The following is a 21,104-nucleotide window of genomic DNA, read 5'->3' on the forward strand; positions in this document are numbered from 1 at the left end:
GCAGTATACTAGCCAGCTGGACTAGTACTGTAGTTGCAGAGAACTTGGACAGATACAGTACCAGGGTGTGTTGGGTTGCCCCCAGCTTTTTCATGGAATAGCCAGTGCAGCGGGACCCAGCTTGTCATTTCACTGGTTGGTCAGCTTTTTTTTTACTATTCCATATTTCACGAAACAGAGTATGCTTTTCTCACTGAAGTAGCCAGCCGGACCACTTACTGGGAATTCTGACTGGTCCTTTTGGTTTTTTAACTGGCATTTGGCCAGCGGACCATTGTTCAGAGAAAACGCTGACGGTGTGTCAACTGGCACTTGGCCAGCAGACCCTCTGTTAAGGAATAACACTCATTGTGATAACAGTCATTTGCTGTCCAGTATACATGGGCGCGTGTCCTAGGGCATTTCTTGGGCCATTCACCTGTTAATGCCATGTAAACATGTCCCACACAGCGGCTGTCAATGGACATGTTATGTATCCTAGGGCAGTTGGTTCAAGCAACGATTAACCTGAACTTGGCACATTCCAACCAATAGTAGGACTGTACGCTTCGTTTTTGAAAGGGCAAGGGCATTTTCTACTTGGTAAAAGGGCACCCCTCTGAGGAAATTGTAAATTTCTACTGCCAGAGCATTTCAAAGGGCACCAAGGCAATGACCAGGGGGCATGGAGGCAATCGCCTTTGCTGCCTCTGTGAAGTATCAGGCCTGCATTAGCTGTGTTAAATTAATTGTTATGCCCCATCATGGACATCGCACAGCATTTTTCTAGAGAGACCCCATGCTTGAGTCAGCATAATGCACCTAAATAGGGTCACCATCTGGAGGGCCTTTGGAGCCCATTCGGGTGCCTGATGTTTGACAGGGAGGAAACTAAATGAAGGATAAATGGCGGGGCTGGTGTCGGTTTCAAAGCAATGCTGTAAAAGTACACAGAAGTAGTTTTTATTATAATGTAATAATACTGTTGCACAGTGTCCTTAAACTGTAAAGCATACACAATTTTCCGCCTTTGCTCAGAAAAGTCAGACGTGCTGATGTCTTTGTCACCAGACAGCGGTTTATATACACAAATCTGTTTGCAAAAAAATCACCTTCAGGTCCCAGAAAATCCCCCGAATCATGGACAAAATTAGGTACCAGGCACAATGTTGAACAAGGGATCTAGAGATGTTAGGTTAAAAGGTTTAGGCCCTACCCATTTTAAATTGACAGCGACTAAAACTTTCAAGGGATGTCTCTAGAAATTTTAACTGTAAAGTTTGTTTATCTCTGAAACAGAATGCTCAGTAAAAAATGTACTTGCTTCATAACACATTGAACAACTTTAAAGAGAGCGCCAACAAGTTAATCCGGAGGTTGTTGGTTCAAATCCCTCTCAAGTCGATTTATTTTCTTGTTCAACCCCAAATTGTATACAATTTTACCCAATCAGTTTCCTTAGTGATTAATTGTTTGATAAATTTTATAGCGGATAATTTCTTTTTTTTTTTTGGGGGGGGGGGGGGGTTGTTGTAGATTATCATTTTTTACTGGTCTGGTCATGTTCCAAAATGTCATAGAGGAGGATCCAAAAGCGGTCTACAGCGGAAGTTTTGAACTGCCGTGCCGTCTTGTTCGTAATGCATGACCTGGCTTGTGTTTCACACAGGACATTCGAGCCTACTTATATGTCTATCATAAAAGTGCATTTTAAAGGCAGTGGACACTATTGGTAATTGTCAAAGACTAGTCTTCACAGTTGGTGTATCTCAACATATGCATAAAATAACAAACCTGTGAAAATTTGAGCTCAATTGGTTGTCAAAGTTGCGAGATATGAATGAAGTAAAAAACAATCGGTCATCGAGCTTGCGAGATAATAATGAAAGAAAAAACACCCTTGTCTCATGAAGTTGTGTGCGTTTAGATGGTTGATTTCAAGTTCTAAATCTGTGGTCTCGAAATCAAACTCAAGGAAAATTACTTCTTTCTCGAAAACTATCGGCACTTCAGAGGGAGCCGTTTCTCACAATGTTTTATACCATCCACCTCTCCCCATTACTCATCACCAAGAAAGGTTTTATGCTAATAATTATTTAGAGTAGTTACCAATAGTGTCCACTGCCTTTAAAGGAAATGACTAATAGTCAAGTCTTGGAATGCTCTTCCACTGAACCGTAGACAAGAAGACACTCTCCAGCTGCAATACCAACCTGAAAACTCACTTGTTCCGTCTGATATAGCTTAATTAAGTACCATCATTAGCAGAGGGTCCTTTCTTTGCGTCAGGAGTGTGTTTCGAACAGTGGCTCTAGTGTGATGATCATCAGATCAGAGTGTGGGTTTGAGTCCCAGTCGTGACACCTGTGCCCCTTAACCAAGACCAATGTGCTTCGTCCTTAGGATGGGATGTGAAGCAGCTGGTCTCGTGTGTCATGTAACGGACTTAAAAGAACTCAGTGCACCTATCGAAATAAAAAGGGGTTCGCCCAAGTTTTCCTAGTTTGATTGGCTGCATATTGAACCACAGACCCTTGAAAACCATTATGGTGCTACGTGTCATGTAAAAAGGAGTAGGTCTCATAATTCAAACGTACATGTAGTCCCACATTGCTTGCAGGAAAATACTGATTGATGAAGCGCCCTGACCATCACTGAGTGACGAAAATGAACCCTATATAATAAGCAATTATTGTTGTAATTATTATTATTACTACCCACGCTCCCGCCCTACCACCCTCTCCTGAATGACGTCCTTAATATAATTTGAATCTCCACCAAAGCCGATCAAAACAGCAGTAGAATTACTCTGAACACACGATCCGTTACAGAAAACAGAACAAGACTCAAATGTCAAGCAGTGTATATGAGATACAAATCTGCAATTGGACGGTTTTTTTTCTTTCTTTTTTTTCTTTCTTTCTTTTCTTTCTTTCGTTCTTTCTGGTGTGAGATAAGAGATGATTGAGATGTTGAAACCAGGGCTCTGTGATGACGGAAGAATGACCGTTGGAAGTGGGCGTAGTGACGCTCAGATGATTTACTTTGGGACTTTTAGAATTATCAGGTCGTTAGCTAAGATTACATACCAGCTCTCTTGAAGAATTTTTGTTCTAATGAATTCAAGTCCAATATAAACCAAGACAGGTCAGACTAGTTTTTGCTGTAACGTTTTGACTTTTAAACCCCTTAGGCCTACATGTATATCTTGTTTTTTTTTCATTTTCATCTCTTTGCGTTTTTTTTATATATATTTTTTTACGCCAGACACACAAGGCCAGAAGGTGTGGGCTACAAATATTTTATTCCTGAGGCTGTTGCAACCTACTCCTAGGGCTGAAACAGGGTTACCCCTTTTACTGTCCATACGGATGTAGGCTTGGGTATCATCAGTCTGAAGCCTGGCCTGTAGAATAGAAAGCACTACCTCCCCAACTTTACATAGCAAGTGTCACAACCGGGATTCGAACCCACACTCTGCTGATCAAACACCAGAGCTTGAATCTGGTGCTCTTAACCGCTCAGCCATGACACGCTTTTCTACTTTCACAAGTTTTGATCACATTGTAGTAATGACCTTGGTCGACAAATAACTTCTCATTTTGCTTGATCGCATCACAATTGTTAATTTTGGCTTGATGGTACATCTTAAAAAGATGAGCTTTTCAAAATATGACCGAGTGTCACTGCCTTGTGTTGAAAAGTTACCAAGTTGTTTAGGTCAATCTGAAACAAATATGACAATAATTCTTCTTTATCTGTGTGCCTAAGCACAACTTTTGAATTTTAGTTTGATGGCATTAATGTACTAGTTTTAAGTGGCACATCTGAAATCTTAATAAAGAGAAAAGCTTTTCAAAATGTGACCAAGTGTCACTGCCTTGGGTTGAAAGGTTGCAAAAAATCGACAAATTTCTTTTGTGTATCCAAAACACAAATTGTTGATTTTGGCATGATAATCAATGCCCACCAAAAAAACCCTGTTACACACTAACCAAGACTATACCATCATAAACAGTGTTCTAGCCAGAAAAAAATTATAGAATAGGAGCAATAAAAAAATATGAGATTGCGAGCACAAGCGTCACGCCATAACGGCGTGGGATCCGAAAATGTGTGTGAATTTGCCGCTCCCATACAATGCGTGCGTGGAGTTCATGCTGCTGCATGCTGCTACTGATGACGGTGTGGTAACTTTTGAATGCTTTTTCGAAGCTGTTGTGACAGCGAAAAAAGATACACTGTGAATGTGCATCGTGAAAATGTTTTGGATTAAAAAATTAACAAATAAATAACAGAAAAACACACCAGAAGTTCTTCCGACAAATTGAAAAACAAAGAAAAAACATTCATGATTATTTTTTGTATAGCGTATCGATAGCGTATCGGCGGATCTAAAGAGTGTCAGAACTTTTTGATAGCATGTCGGCCCGGCACGCTATTTAATGCTTGGCTAGAATGCTGACCATAAATGTGAAGAAGCCAAGATGGTCTTAGGGGAGATTGGGGTAAAATGTTTGGGTCATAGGATATACAGACGGTTGCCTCCAGGAGAGCAGACTATTTCCGTTGTCTGTCACTTTCGATAGAAATAGAGGCTGAAACCAGTCTGATTTGACAGTAAGAGTTCACGCCCCCTGGTAGGGGATCGGCATTCTTCGGCTTAAAGGCACTGGACACTCTGGGTAATAACTCACAGAAATGCTTGGCATAAAAACGTACTTGGTAATAAGTGATTGAGAGCTGTCGATAATGATAGTATAAAACATTGTGTGAAACGGCTACCTCTGAAGTTACGTTTTTTTTTATACATGTATATATTTTTTTTTACCTAAATATTAAAATCGCATCGCACACAAATAAATGCAACAGGGGTGTTTATTTTGTTTATGCTTCTCTCGCAACTTCGGTGACCAATTGAGTCCAACCTTTCACAGATTTTATGCATATGTTGCGCTACACCAAGTGGGAATACAGGTCTTTGACAATTATCAAAGGTGCACAGTGCCTTTAATGTAGTAAGATTGTAAGAAAGGTAATCCTGAAGATTTCAGATCATGGCGTCCTCAAAAACCCTTCCACCCCCCTAATGATTTCTTCTGATCCTGTAATTACCCTGCAGGATTTCAGAAATTTCAGAGTGAATGTTTTTTGTGACGTTACCAATCTCTATAGGATGTCAGGAATTGGTTATCTCGTAAGGGGAAATATATTTTACAATTTACGTTGGATCTTAATTGGGAAACTAATTGTGGTATGGAATCTTCAGTCATTTAAATCTCTCTTCATAACATAACTTGAGTTCAGAAAGTGACTGCTTGCTGGAACTTTTGGAGTCTTTTAAGCAAAGGTTTTGATTTGGGTTGTACGGTTTTGCTGGACCATGCTAGTCTTTTGTGTGATTAAACAATGTGGTTTAGGAGCTTGAGGTTTCTAGATAGTGAGAACGCTGGTACCAGACATTATTTAAATCCAACTGTCAAATGGCTTATTAGGACACAGCTTAAGATAACTAAGTTGTTCAAACACTAGAAGGTATGGTAGAATAGATTATGTATATACATCTACTGCTGAGATTGTTGTCTTGTTCCCTTGTTGTAGTTTCTTATGGTAGTGCTCTTAAAGACACTGGACACTATTGATAATTGTCAAAAACCAGTCTTCTCACTTGGTGTATCTCAACATGTATCTCAACATTTGCATAAAATAACAAACCTGTGAAAACTTGAACTCAATTGGTTGTCGAAGTTGCGAGATAATAATGGAAAAAAAAACCCCAAAAACCTTGTCACGAAAGGTTGTGTGTTTTCATATGCTTGATTTTGAGACCTCAAGTTCTAATTCTGAGGTATCGAAATCAAATTCGTGGAAAAAAAAAGCAGGCTGGAGGACACTAAACAAGTTTTATTTTAGATGGCCTAAGTGAAAAGGTCACAATCTTGAATCTTCTTTGAAGAGACTGTGCCTTATCCTTTAATATCTGCCCCTCATCTTCGGTGCCCTTTTGCACCTTGTATACCTGAGGCAGGCAGGAGTCCTGCTGAGCTGTACACAGACAACGTCTTAAAGGAATATGAAGAAGGCATTCAGTGTTTCTCCTGTTTGTCCTTTCCAGACCACCTACTCTCGGTGACCAACTTTGCAGTTGTTTACTTCAAAGATTTGCCACGGAAAGTTCATTGATGAAACTGATAATTTGTCATATGAAATGTGTGTGTTTTTTCTCTTCCCTCAATATATTGAAACCAAGAGACCTGATCAACAGAAATCAGTTTTAAGCCTGGTTCTTCTCTCTCCCTCTCTTAAGTCCATTAGGGCGTCTGCCATCCCATGGTGGTCCGAGAAACAAACTCTCTCCAAGCCTCCCTCTCCAGAGTTGTTGGGGTTAGCTCATGCATGTTATGTCTTTTCCGTGCACAAATGTTGTCAGTACATCTGACCTAGTTCATACTGCATGCAAAAGTGAAGCGAATTTTCTTGCTTCACAATTGGAAAAATTGGTATGTATTTAGGCAGTCTGTAACGCAGTCCCTTTAAAGGGAATGTATTAGGTAGTCTGTAATTACATGAATCTGGCTGTAACTGTGTTGAGACGCTATCAGTCGGCATGGTAATCAGATGGAAGTTAAACATGTGTCAAGCATCCTGATAAATTAGACCTTCAGACATGTTTTTGTTTTTTGTTTCTTGACAAATTGCTCTTCAAGTACACATCAGAGCAACATGATATCCGTTTCCGATTTATGTACAAAATGAAATTTGTACATACAATTTTGCAAGATTTAGTTGACAAATTATAAAAAGTAAGTTTGTTTCAGTGTATGGTGGAGGGGTGGGGCTGAGCGGTCTAGTTCACTGGACTGATGTTCTGGTTTTGTCGGCAGCAGAGTGTGGGTTCGAATCCCAATTGTGGCATGTGTGTCCTTGAGCAAGGCACTTGACAGTAATTGCTTCATCCTTCAGATCGGGATGTAAAGCAGTTAGGCCTGTTGCTGTACCTGGTACAGTTCTCTTAAAGGCACTGGACAGCTTTGGTTATTGTCAAAGACCAGTCTTCTCACCTGGTGTATCTCAAGATATGCATAAAATAACAAAAAACCTGTGAAAATTTGAACTCAATTGGTCGTCGAAGTTGCGAGAGAATAATGGAAGAGAAACCACCCTTGTTGCACAAATTGTGTGCTTCCAGATGCTTGAACTCAAGACCTCAGCTGCTGAGGTCTCGAATTCAATTCAAAGATTTTAGTGAGCCGTTTCTCACAATGTTTTATACTATCAACAGCTCTCCATTGCTTGTTACTAAGTAAGTTTTTTTTGCTAACAATTATTTTGAGTAATTACCAATAATGTCCAGTGCCTTTAAAACAAGCTACATGTACATGTACAGTTGCAACTTTCATTTGAAAATTCCGTAGGCACATGTGTAAGAATAATCTATTCACACAGGATCGTGGTTTATAAAACCAGTGGGCTTGTAATCATCGCTTTAAAACAATTGTTCTTGTATTAGAGATAAGCGATAAGCGCAAACGTTGATAATTATGTACTTGTACATGTTCCTACTTGGCAGCAGAATGTCAAGGGTACTCGATGGGTAGGATGTAATGATTTATGCCTGGCACTACAACTCAAACACACACCCCCCCCTCCCTTCTGTCTGATGGACAAGTTGACAGCCTGTCAGTATGCATACATGCATTTATGGTTTGGGTACATTTTGTACGATACAAAACCTAAGATCCATTTTAAAACTGATATAAAAACATTGCTCTGTGATGCTCACCTTTTTTTCTCTTTCAAAAATCTTGGCTTCTAATGAAGGTGAAACTTCTACAGGTAAATTGTTTTGTGTTACATAGGCCTACATGTACATGTTCATTCACAGTGAGGAATTCATGTCATGGCCAAAAAGTTGATCTGCAAAAGGTATCAAAACCCTTTTAAATCGAGACAAGTTGAAGTGTGTTTGTCTGCACAGATAAACCTAGAAACAAGGTTGTACAGACAAGGTAGCATTCAATTAGTTTTGGTTTTTACCCCTTTTGATTCTATGGGAATTCGAAGGGACGGAGCAACAAGGCCAAAACAAAGAGAGGTCAAGATGTGGGCATCTATAAGGCCACGATGAAGGGCAACAGAAGCCATGCCTCCCTTGTTACTCTTGGTCAACTTAAAGCCTATCAATATAAGACTTGAGCTTGTCGCTGACATTACTGTGTGCAATTTGTTCCCAAGGATTTTCACATGCACTGTGTCCCTTTCCACTCTACATATGTCACTCTAAATGTTCTCTATAGCATGTAGACATACATGTAATTGGTTGAGTGAGTCCATATGGTCACTTCTCCAATACAGAGCTGCTGTGTGATGTCGTTTAATGTAGTGTAATGCTACCATGATGCTACTGTATCAGCCATACAAACGAATAATCAGCAGCGTATAATGTGCTCTACCTTATAACATACATGCGCTGTAGGTGCGTATTTTACATGGTGTACAATGATTACGGATGTGAGCTACCTGCAGACATAACTTGCAGACAAGATAGATATTCGTTCCTTTGTTCTTCTGATTTCCGAATAGCTCTCAGAAAATCAGTAAGATTTTTGTTAGACTATACAATTGTGAGGTGAAATCTAGACTTTTTTTTTTTTTTTTTTTTCATTTCACGACGAGGTTAAGCTGAGTGAAATGGAAAAGCTCAGGTTTTTATGGAGTGATTATATTTTGCAACAATGTAAAATCAAAATGGGTCAGGCCTGGAATTACACACAGGGCATGGAGTCCATGGCCTTCGTTGCCCCCTGGTCTTGGCCTTGGTGCCCCTTCGCAAGTTCCCCAGAGACTTTAAGATTTTCCAATGGAAGTGCCCTCTGCAAAATGAAAATGGCCTTGCCCTTTCAAAGATGAAGTTCCAGGCCTGAAATGTGATCATGTTTTATATTATTTCCTGGTCATTTGAAATTTTTTCACAACAAACACAAATTAGACGCGGACACTTGCCAATGTCGTTCTCTGAAAATATAGAAACCCAATCTTCTAAACAACATGGAAGACTCCATATAGACACGGACCCTCTCCATTGTGACATGACCGTACCTCATTTGGTCAAATGATCGGGGAGCGATTGTTTTGGAAAAGGCGCTGCGAAGCGTTTTAAAATAATCCATATAGGACTCCTATATTAAATTTTGGAGCATTGTGGCAGTAAACATGGCATGACACCAGAATGGCAAGGAGCTATGGGTGCTGTACACTGACTGTGTATTAATCATTAATAGCCTAAAAACCTCAACACTTATAAGCCCTTAGACTACTCAATAACATTTGACCACTTGTTCTCACTGGTCAAATATCATACTGGAACATTGAAGGTGTGGGGGCAGTTGGAGGGGGTGGTTTTAAAGTGGATAACATAACAGAGTGGAGAAAGAAAAAAAAAAATGAAAGGAAAGTGATGACCTTCCCAATATCCCACCCCCATTCATTTTTTCAATTAATATTTCAATAGCTAAACGCAAATGCCCCACCCACAAGATAATTTATTTTGTGAATTATTAACATTATATTTATTCTTGTTTACACTACACTGATGTGTGATGCATAAGTATTGTGTACTCAACTGTAAAATCTGCAGGTGTACCTCCTTGTATAGCAGAGTAAAATGCTACGCAAGTAAAGTATCAGTGGCTTCTAAAAAGTATTGGATTGCTACTCTATATAAGCATTAAAGCCATCGGACACTTTCGGTAAACAGTGTTGTCCAAAGGCCCACACTTCGTGTATCACAACTTCTATATAAGATAAAAATCTGTGAAAATAAAGGGAAAACCCACCCTTGTTTCCGCACGCTTTGCCGTGTGTTTAAAATAAATCCGTAATTCTCGCTATCGAGAAATGATAATATTGTTTTAACGTTTTCTCAAAAAGTAAAGCATTTCATGGAATGATATTTCAAGAGAAGTCTTTCACCATTACCTTTTGTAAACCCTGTAAGTTATTTGTAAATCTGTGAACTTTTTTGTTTTGTTTTATGTTCCGAAAGTGTATAATGGCTTTTAAGGCACTGGACACTGTTGGTGATTGTCTAAAGACATGTCTTCTCACTTGGTGTATCACAACAAATGCATGAAATAACAAACCTGTGAAAATTTGAGCTCAATTGGTTGTCGAAGTTGCAAGATAACGAAGTTGTGTGCTTGCAGATGCTTTTGATGTTGAGACCTCAACATCTAATTATGAGGTCTCAATAACAAATTCATGGAAAACTACTTCTTTCTCTCGATAACAACGTCACTTCAGAGGGATCCGTTTCTCACAGTGTTTTATGCTGTCAACCTCTCCCCATGACTCGTTACCAAGAAAGGTTTTATGCTAACAATTATTTTGAGTAATTACCAATAGTGTTCACAGTCTTTAAGTGTGCACAAAACAAGTTCAGTCTGAATATTTTGCCATGCGAAAATTATGGATGAAATTGTTCCCTGGTACCACTTCTGGGTAGGGGGATTGGGAACACGTGGGAACAACAGGGGGATGTTAAGGTATTGGATATGCCTCATTGAATAAGCGTGTGTTCTGTTTACTCATACTGAAAATGGTAAGCCTTCGCTGATAAATGCTCTAAATTATGTAAAACTCAGTTGCCATGCTAACTTGATGTTTAACAGCAAAGCAGAAACTGACCATGCAAAGAATGTGTATGATCCATCACATGAATGAACAACGAGGGGGTGACTGACATGGCTGTTGTGCTTGCCTTTTGGCTCATGTACATTGTAAGTCATTGGTCATTTCACTCTGCGTCAGGGATGAGATTTTTCAGACTTTTGGCTGAATTCAGACTCTTTATGCCTGGTGAAGAAAATCAGACAATATTTTTTTGCACAACTATAGAAATCCTGCTCATTGGTCTACTTCTCTAGTGCTTTAGATACTGTTTCCGAAAGGGGTTACCAACAGGTAGAAATGGCATCATTTCAACAAACCTTTGAATTTGTATCCAAGTTTCAGACTTTTTCGTTAGTAATGACTCTCACCCCTGGCATTGTAAACCTTCCGTCATTAGTGTCGAGTGGGCTTCACTTAGGTGTTTTACCAAACTATTCAAACATGAGTGATGCACCCACCTCACTACTCTCAATGAATACCTTGCTCATTTTTTTTGTTACTGACCACCTCTTACAAGCCTGATACTTCACGGGGGCAGCGAAGGCGATTGCCTCCGTACCCCCTGGTCATTGGCTTGGTGCCCTTGGTAGAAATTTACCTCCTTCTCAAAAACTTTGTTACTTCAGAGGGAGCCGTTTCTCACAATGTTTTATACTATCGACAGCTCTCTGTTGCTTGTTTTCAAATAAGTTTTTATGCTAATGACTATTTTCTGTAATTAACAAACGTGTCCAGTGCCTTTAAGAAGTCTCTCCTGTGAAGTCAATTTAAGTGCTACTCTATGGAGAATCACTGATGTCATTGTGCTCAGAGAATCTCAACACAAGAGTGTAGATTGAAAACTCTAGCCATGCCTCACACATACACACACCAGTAATCTGGCATCGTCTCTAAACACCTCTGTGCTCAACTATGTGGAAAATATTGTCTGCAAGTAAAAAAACAAACATCTTGTAGACAATTATATTAAGCTGTGTTACCATGGTTACTTGGTGGTTTACAGCGAGAGCAGACAGTGACCTCTCATTGTGCAGAGATGAATGGGGTGTGCTGCGGAATGCCTCACGGTGAATGTGTTTACCCTGTAATCACATCTGAATGTAAAGGGAGGGTCTCGGACACTTATTCTGAAGGGAGTGTCTGAAATCTTTGACGAGACTTTGATAGGCTCCCTGTGGGAATGCTAGCTGTTCTCCACTGGAATGTTAATGTGGCTTTTCTGAAAGTTCTGTTTTTGTAATGTTTTTGTAATGCTCAGTACCCCATAAATAAACATTCTGTGTGGACGGTAACATTAACAACTTTGTATTTCACTCACTTACATTGGTGTACATTGATGTGTGACACGCAGTGTTTTCTTAGTCCTTTTGGAAAACAAATCATGGGCTACTCAAGTGGGATTCGAACCCACAAACCCAACCCCTTTATTTTGTTTGTTTCTCACATCTGAATGTGAAGGGAGGGTCTCAAACACTTCTTCTAAAGGGAGTGTCTGAAATCTTTGACGAGCTTTGGATAGGCTCCCTGTGGGAGTGCTCACTGTTCTCCACAAGAATATTAATGTGGAGCTTCGGAGTTTCCCCCCCCCCCCTTTTTTTCTTTCTTTGAAATGCTCAGTATCGCATAAATGAACATTTTGTTTGGACAGTAACATTTACAACTGTTGCTATTAATCTCTCTTAGTGATAGTACATGCAGGCCACTGAGGTCATGGCCCCCGTTGCCCTTGGCCTTGGTGCCCCTTCAAAAGTTTCCCATCGACTATAAGACTTTCCAATGGAAGTGCCCTTTGCAAACTGAAAATGGCCTTGCCCTTTCAAAGATGAAACTCCAGGCCTGTTGAACACTTGATGTTCTTCGAGTGAACAAAAATCAGAGGCTACTCAAGTGGACCTGAACCCTCCATTTAGTGTGCTTGTCACTGACTAGTAGCCAGCATGACCAGTTACCTTTCCGTTTCACTGGTCAGTCAGCTTTTGCACCTGCCATACTTCTTATTAATTATAGGGATGCAGGTTTTTTTTACATTGAACTAACTAGCCAGCTGGACCACTTGGAGTGAATTCTGACTGTCCTCATGTCTTTTAACTGGCATTCGGCCAATGAAACACTGTTAAAGGAGCGAAGATATTGCATTGTTTTTTGTTTACAGTGGGTCACGAAAATAGAGAGAACTTGGTACACCACATCTGCATGTATGCATGGAATGTCAATGCCATTATAGAACCATGTGTTTGTGGTTGGAACAAGATGGGTGATATACAACAACATTGCCATCAATATGATTTATTCTTAGTGGCATATCATGGCTGAACAATCTGGTTCACCAGACCTAAGCTCTTGCGTTGTCGGCAGCATAGTGTGGGTTCAAATCCCGGTCATGACACTCGTGCCCTTGAGCAAGGCACTTAGTCATAATTGCTTCGTAAAAGTTGGGAAGGCAAATGTAGTGCATTCGGCTTTACCAACCAGGCTCCTATAGTGGATGATACCCATGCCTACACCCTTACGAACTGTGAAGGGGGTAACCCCTGTTTCAGCCCCAGGAGTAGGTGGCAACATGTCCTAGGTGAAATTTTATTTGGGTCGATAGCCCAAATGTGGCTGTCCTGCCTCGTGAGTAAACCTGGACAATATCATGATAATATCCTCACAATACGCTATTGGAACCAACATCGTCAATATCGATGTTGGTTTTGAAAATATCGTGACAGAGACGGTTTATTCCGTTATTTCCAGAAAACGTCTTTTATTTAAGACCGCCTCCGCAAGTTTCGCTGAGGATGTCTAACAACCCTCACAGGAAAGTCAGATTTATTTGGGCTGATGCCATAAAACTCAGAGTTTTTCACGACTTCGGAACTAGAAATTTGGCTTAACCCATATACTCTGTTTACGTCTTCACATCTAGCCATGGTGGTCTCTCTTTTTAGGCATCGCCGAAGCAGGACGAACGAATTCTATAGGGTACTTTCAAATTTAAAAAATCTTCATGATATATCATCATTAATTTAACCAACGATATATCGCCAGTCACAATGTTCAATATCGTTCAGGATTACTTGGAGTTGGGCGATAAAACAAATTAAAATAAAAAATTATATTAAAAATCCCCCCCCCCCACCTTTGTAATGCTCTGAAAATTTGGAACAACCTCCCAGTATGCATCAGAAATAGTAATTTTTTGACATGTTCAAAACATTTCTCAAAACGCACTTGTATCAGATGTAATTTTTTGGTAGTTATAATTGTTCCATTGGTTTTGCTCTTTACAGCGCTTTGATCTTATTGAAAGGCGCTTTACAAATATTTAGTTGTATGTATGTATTGTTGTTGTTCTCTCTCTGATTGCTCACTGGTCATATCCCTGGCTGCCTAGACTTTTTGGCTCGCCTTGTGAGTCATGACACGATGATTGGAGTTGACATGGGATGAAGACTGTCTGGAATGCAAAATGAGTATGACCTTAGGATGCTCCGGTTTTTGTTTTGATTTTGTTTTGTTTACAGTTGAGTCAGACTTTTATTTTCGTTCAATGATGAACTGAGTTGTGTACATGATGGGTTGCTAGATGATATTCAGATAGGCTTACCTGGTCCAGATTTTGTCTATGGTCAATGACATGATTAGCAAGGGAACCAGTCAAGTGAAGTGAACATTGCTTAGTGTTTTTGAGTGGTAACCAATATTTGCTAAGCAGTGCTTATCAAATTTGGTGTTAGAAAGCTTTACAAATCTGGGATCTACATAGGGCTGGCATGATACTATTCCTTCTTAAGACTGATTTCTGATTTTTTAAGCAGAAAAATCCGCAAACTTGTGATTGAAATGCCTTAAAGGCAGTGGACACTATTGGTAGTTACTCAAAATAATTATAAGCAAAAATCTTTACTTGTTAACGAGTAATGGAGAGCTGTTGATAGTATAAAACATTGTGAGAAACGGCTCCCTCTGAAGTAATGAGTTTTTGAGAAAGAAGTAATTTTCTGCAAATTTGATTTCGAGATCTCACAACTAGACTATGAGGTCTCGAAATCAAGCATCTAAAATAACACAGGTGATTTTTCTTTCATTACTTTCTCGCAACGTCGACGACCAGTTGAGCTAAAATTTTCACAGGTATGTTATTTTATGCATATATGTTGAGATACACCAAGTGAGAAGACCGGTCTTTGACAATTACCAATAGTGTCCAGTGTCTTTAAAAGCCTATTAAAGCCTACACATTGTGGGTATGTAGGTCAGCCTTTGTACTTAATAAACTTTGCAATTCTTTTTTTCCAAGGGCCAAATATCATACCTGATAAGGTTTTTGTTGACTACCGTTAAGTTGTTCAAACCTCCTGCCCTCTTGCACCCGTACCTCGTAAAAGTCTCTACAACACATGTACTTCATGTTTGAACAATTATATAAATTTAAACAATCATTTTAACAGCTTCTTTTTCTCTCAACCCTTCTCCACAGAAGATCCCCATTCCAAGAAGCTGAGGGATCTCCTCTCGAACATCCAGCCACCGGACGTGTTCAACAGAACGCCCCGCTCGGTCAACGTCAAATGGTCCCTGCCCCAGGTGCATTCTGGGAGTGTGGACTGTCTCCGCGATGACGACATCGACTTATCGACGGCCCGGTTTGAGCTTGTGCTGTCGGAGCGTAACAGGAGTGGTTCATCAAAGACGTTTTACTGGTAAGAATTCTCTTTATGTCTTTATAATACAGGGTATTTTGAGTGAATGGTATTTCAAAGAGTATCACCCGCAAAAAAAAAAAAAAAAGAGTTTAACTTTTACTTTTAATGGTCAGGAACCATGACAAAAATTTAAAACGTTTCTTATAAAACACATAAGAATTGGTCACGTGGTATATTGTAGGGATCCTGACAAAAACTAATTTTGAGCAGATTTATTTCACTGCTACTAATAATTGGCGGACTTTTTCGAGCAATGGCTCAAATGAAAGCTTGTAACTTTCTCCACCCCATCTATTGAATTTTAAATCAAAATTTTTGGGTCAAATCGGCCAAAAATCTGACATAGCATCTTTTAATTGATGGGTTTAAGCAAGGTTTTGAACTTGGTTTCAGTCTTGGCTTTTGTGATAAACCATATCCTAGGTTCAGCCTGTATTGGCAACTTGATTAATCTGAAGGAAAAAAACAAACAGGGTGATACCTCCAGTTACCGTGCTTTCCCTTGAACTTCACTTCCTTTCTGCGGGTTTCGTGGTAAACAAAATCAGTGCTCGGTGGTCCCCAGTGGACGATGATTCACTGCCAAGGTTAGACTCAATGTGGCACACCGTCGCTGATGGCTGTATTAAAAGTAAAGCGTGGCATTAATAGCCAAGCTTGATGTTTCAAATTCCCCCTGGCCGCTGTTGTTTCATAGGAATTTTAAAGTCTGTCTTATTAGCCTGTTTTAAAAACTTGACCTTTAAAAGCTGTATTTTGTGGCGGTTCTTGGTCCTGATTTTTGTTTTACTTTGATAGTGTTTGACTAGCCTGTTTGACGACTTGTTGTGGGCATACACGAGTCAGCAGCTGTTTAAACTGGCGAGTGGCCAGCAAAAACAAAAGTTGCAGTGGGGGTTTGTTAATCTGGCATGATACTGTTACAGAGGCGTTGCCGAAATGCACAGCCATTGCCTTGGTGCCCCTAGAAACTTTCAAGTATGACTTTGAAAATCCCTTATACACCCCCCATCCCCCCCCACCCATCACCGAACTCGTTCTTACTACATTCTGATAAATGTAGTCTTGGTTCAAGACGATAGTAATGTGCCTGAGGAGGAAGCGAGCAGGGGGGATCACGACAGTCGAGTGATAGTGTGAATAGCAACGTCTTGCACCAAGACTACATTTTCCAGAATGTAGTGAGAACGAGCTCAGTGTGATGAGGGTATAATAGAGGGAAAATACCTTGCCCGTATATATTTGGTTTGTGGTGACACCAGGGTCCAATTTCATAGAGCTGCTAGGCACAAAAATTTGCTTAGCATGAAATGTTTGCCTTGATAAAAACAGGATTTCCCAACCAAATTTCTACGTGATTTTTAAGATAACCATACAACAGCTGAATACCAGTAACTAGGAAATGCAATAAAATGGAAATTTGGTTGGTAATCCTGTTTTTATCAAGGAAGAAATTTTTGTGCTTAGCAGCTCTATGAAATTGGGCCCATGTGTGTATCTTCTTGCTGGGTAGATTATGGTTTTTTTTGGAGAGTTTGTCTTGCTAGGGACTTCTACTTGTGCCTAATGGATCGATGATTCTTCTCATTGTTAACTACCATGAAGTGAGTTCTTAATTGGTCTCAACGTTCCGAACTACATAGCTCTTGCCATCACCAGGAGACCTTGCCCTTACAAATAGTGTTGCGCGTGGTAACTGCATGCTTGATTTTCGATTCTTGACTCCCCCTGCCCCCATCTCAATGAAGTTTGCAACTTTTCCAGCAAGTTCCTCTCAACCGTTTGAAATTTCCTCAGCTGTACTGATTGTGTATAATGGTACAGAGAACTGCAGTGAACTCACTTTGTTCTTGTGTGTACTATTGTGTAGATGAATTCACCACATGATGTCATATTAAAGGCAGATTTGGTTTTATCTCGTGCAGTAGAAGAGTTAACTGTGTACTGCATACATAAAGACCTATGTAGATCTATTCGTTCACCGCATGATACATGTGGTGCATTTATCTTTAAAAATCACAGTGTATGATATTGAATGATCAGACAGTAGGAGGGTTGACTATGTATATTACAATGTAGATCTATGCGTTCATCACATGATATCAAATTGCAGTCTGGCATAGTGTATCAAGCTTTCAAAAATGTCTTCGGATGTAATTGAATGATCAGACAGTAGGAGGGTTGACTGTGAACTGTGTAGGTCGATGCCTTCACCACATGATACCATATTGCAGGCTGGCATCTTTCAAAAACCACGGTGGATGATATTAAATGATCAGACAGTAGGAGGGTTGATTGCGGACTGTGTATGTGTAGATCCTATGCGTTCACCACATGATATCATATTGCAGTTTGGCATAGTGCATCTATCTTGAAAAAACCCACAGAACTTTAATGACATTGAATGGTCAGACAGTAGGAGGGTTGATTGTGGACTGTGTAGATTTATGTGTTTACCAAATGGTACCATAGTGCACAAAACTTTAAAAACCACAATGGATGATATTAAATGATAAGACAGTAGGAGGGTTGACTGTGAACTGTGTAGATATTCATTCACCACATCATATTGCGGCGTGGCATGCACTTGTATATATGTAGTTTAGTTATCTTTAACAAGTAAAGAAGAAGATGTTTAATGGTAACATAGTAAGAGGGTTGAGTCATGCATGTATAGTGTTTATGGTGTTACATTTGTACCAGGTTTACAGAAACTGATGTTTACCAAAAGGTTTTGAACCATTAGTGCGTGTTAAATTTGTTTCTTCTTTTTATGAAAATAATATTTTGAGGTTTGTGGTGCATTGAATTTGAATTTATTTAAAGTTTTTCCCGATAATGAAAATTAAAGCTACTCTTCGATTTGGACCGCTACCAAGTAGTTTTCGCACAACTTCCTAGAGCAAAGGGTTTCTTCCATGAAGGGGGTAAAAAAAGAGAGTCAAAACAGGACAAGCCATATTGCATGGTTTCCTGCCAGGGTCTATGTAGATTGAGGGAATCTGTATGGGAAGCCCCTTTTACTACGTCCTGACGCACGACATGTGAACATTATGTCATTTTTTTTTGGATAACATCGGAGCAGAAATAGACAGTGACTAAGCCTCACATGGCACTGATCATTCTTTCATCCTTTGACTTGGCCATTCTTACAGTAGCTTCTTCCGAATACATGTTAAAGGAAGAGTTATTTATACAGAAGGCACGTTACCGTGGTCCAGTGGTTAGACTGCAGGACTTGCAATCAGAAGGTTGGGGGTTTAAATCCCTCAAGCTAACCACTGGTTTGCAATGACTAGAATTAAGTATTTTCGGCTAGTTATTGAGACAACTGTTTTTATTTTGGCAAGTTATAAATATAATCATAAACTTTAAAGGCACTAGACACTCTTGGTAGTCACTCAAAATAATTGTTTAGCACAAAAAAAATACTTGGTAACGAGCAATGGAGAGAGCTTGTTGGTAGTATAAAGCATTGTGAGAAACGGCTCACTCTGAAGCAACATAGTTGTGTTTGTACCGCAAAATTCAAGTCTCTTCTCAAAACTTATCTTATGTCACAGGTTTTCAATGACTAATTTTGTTGTTTCTGTTTTTCTTTGTGTTGTGTTTTGCTTTTGTTTTGTTTTTGGTTTTACTGCGCCTTGAACACCCAGCAGGGTGGATATGTGTGCATTACAAGTCTTATTATTATTATTATTATTATTATTATAGTTTTGAGAAAGAGGTAATTTCTCACTCAATTTTTTTTTAAAACTTGCATTTGTAACAACAGACATCTTGGAAAGCATACAAGATTGTACGAGAGGTGTTTTTCTCTCATTATTCTCTTGCAATTTTGATGACCTATTGAATCAAAGCTAAACCTGCTGGTGCGAAGGAAAATAACCCTAACGATTCTAAACCTTTCCATCATTCTGAATCCATTACACATCCATTGTGATGCGCCGGGTTACACGTACACACATGAACAAAACCCTGCAAACACCGTCACACAATGAAATACAGCATCCATCATCATCGTCCAGGAACGTTTAATTGTAAAACCTTCCGCCTCTTCACGAACCCAAATTGAACGGCTGGACATTTTTCACTGAGAGTACAAAAAGAGCCATTCTTCATTCACCATGCATTTATGATAATTAATTCATTGAACAGCAGACTCGTCTAGACAGCACTGAAGGTGCACAAAGCTTGTTCATATCTGACTTAGCTCCTAATGAAGTACTTCGTCATTCCTCTTGACTACTCCAGGTGGGGGGGGGGGGGGTTTGAGAAACGGTCATTAGTCTCTGACATGTACTTAATATGCCAAACCTACCCTCAATTTTTTTGATCTTGATGTTCTCAGGCCGATTTCATAAAGCTGTTGAGGTTACAGACATTTGTCTGCTTACTGTGGCAGACGAAGTTGCTTGAATGCAAGCCTATTCAACAGGTTAGCAAGATCATTAGGCAGCAAGATTGTGTATTTACCAAGGATTTGCACTTGTCCAGTGCTTTAGCGATAGCAGCCGTATGAAATGAAAACTTAACTGTAAAAACAAGTGGGCAGCTTACAATGGCTCCATCAATTTGGCTCTGGAGTAAAAATTAACACTCCCACCGTCTGACCACTCAAGATCCACTGGGGTTTTGAATTATTGATAAACTATGCCACCCTGTTATATCATATTTTGTGGTGAACGCTTCTACACATTACACAGTCAACCCTATTCAGACCAGTCATCTTTCAATGTGGTTTTAAATGATAGATAAACTAAGCCTGCAATATGATATCACACAGTACGCACATGAAAATTATTTCCTTGCCAGACACAATCATTAGCCATAGCCTATATTAGCCACAACCAGAGTTAGCCACAGCCAGTGTTAGCCGTAGCCAATGTTAGCCGTAGCCAATGTTAGCCGTAGCCGGTGTAAGCCGTAGCCAATGTAAGCCGTAGCCAATGTTAGCCGTAGCCAATGTTAGCCGTAGCCAATGTAAGCCGTAGCCAATGTAAGCCGTAGCCAATGTTAGCCGTAGCCAATGTTAGCCGTAGCCAATGTTAGCCGTAGCCAATGTTAGCCGTAGCCAATGTTAGCCGTAGCCAATGTTAGCCGTAGCCAATGTTAGCCGTAGCCAATGTTAGCCGTAGCCAATGTTAGCCGTAGCCAATGTTAGCCGTAGCCAATGTTAGCCGTAGCCAATGTTAGCCGTAGCCAATGTTAGCCGTAGCCAATGCTAGCCGTAGCCAATGCTAGCCGTAGCCAGTGTAAGCCGTAGCCAGTGTAAGCCGTAGCCAGTGTAAGCCGTAGCCAGTGTAAGCCGTAGCCAGTGTAAGCCGTAGCCAGTGTTAGCCGTAGCCAGTGTTAGCCGTAGCCAATGTTAGCCGTAGCCAATGTTAGCCGTAGCCAATGTTAGCCGTAGCCAATGCTAGCCGTAGCCAATGCTAGCCGTAGCCAATGTTAGCCGTAGCCAGTGTAAGCCGTAGCCAGTGTAAGCCGTAGCCAGTGTAAGCCGTAGCCAGTGTAAGCCGTAGCCAGTGTTAGCCGTAGCCAATGTTAGCCGTAGCCAATGTTAGCCGTAGCCAATGTTAGCCGTAGCCAATGTTAGCCGTAGCCAATGTTAGCCGTAGCCAATGCTAGCCGTAGCCAATGTTAGCCGTAGCCAATGCTAGCCGTAGCCAATGCTAGCCGTAGCCAATGCTAGCCGTAGCCAATGCTAGCCAGTGCCAATGTTAGCCAGTGCCAATATTAGCCATATCCAGTGATAGCGAGAGC

General features: G+C 40.2%; 1 protein-coding gene across 3 annotated transcripts in view; it reads left to right on the forward strand.

Annotated features, from left to right (window-relative positions):
• The window catches only part of LOC117299002 (fibronectin type-III domain-containing protein 3A-like), an 87,210-nt gene that overhangs the window by 38,489 nt on the left and 27,617 nt on the right, over positions 1-21,104 (forward strand). For 2 of the 3 annotated variants that reach the window (XM_033782407.1, XM_033782406.1), the window contains exon 5: positions 15,116-15,338. In XM_033782407.1, coding sequence (XP_033638298.1) covers positions 15,116-15,338 — 223 coding nt within the window. The remainder of the gene's footprint in view (positions 1-15,115; positions 15,339-21,104) is intronic. The other variant, XM_033782408.1, reaches the window with a different exon arrangement.

Source organism: Asterias rubens, chromosome 13, assembly GCF_902459465.1.
Source record: "Asterias rubens chromosome 13, eAstRub1.3, whole genome shotgun sequence".
NCBI lineage: Eukaryota > Metazoa > Echinodermata > Asteroidea > Forcipulatida > Asteriidae > Asterias > Asterias rubens.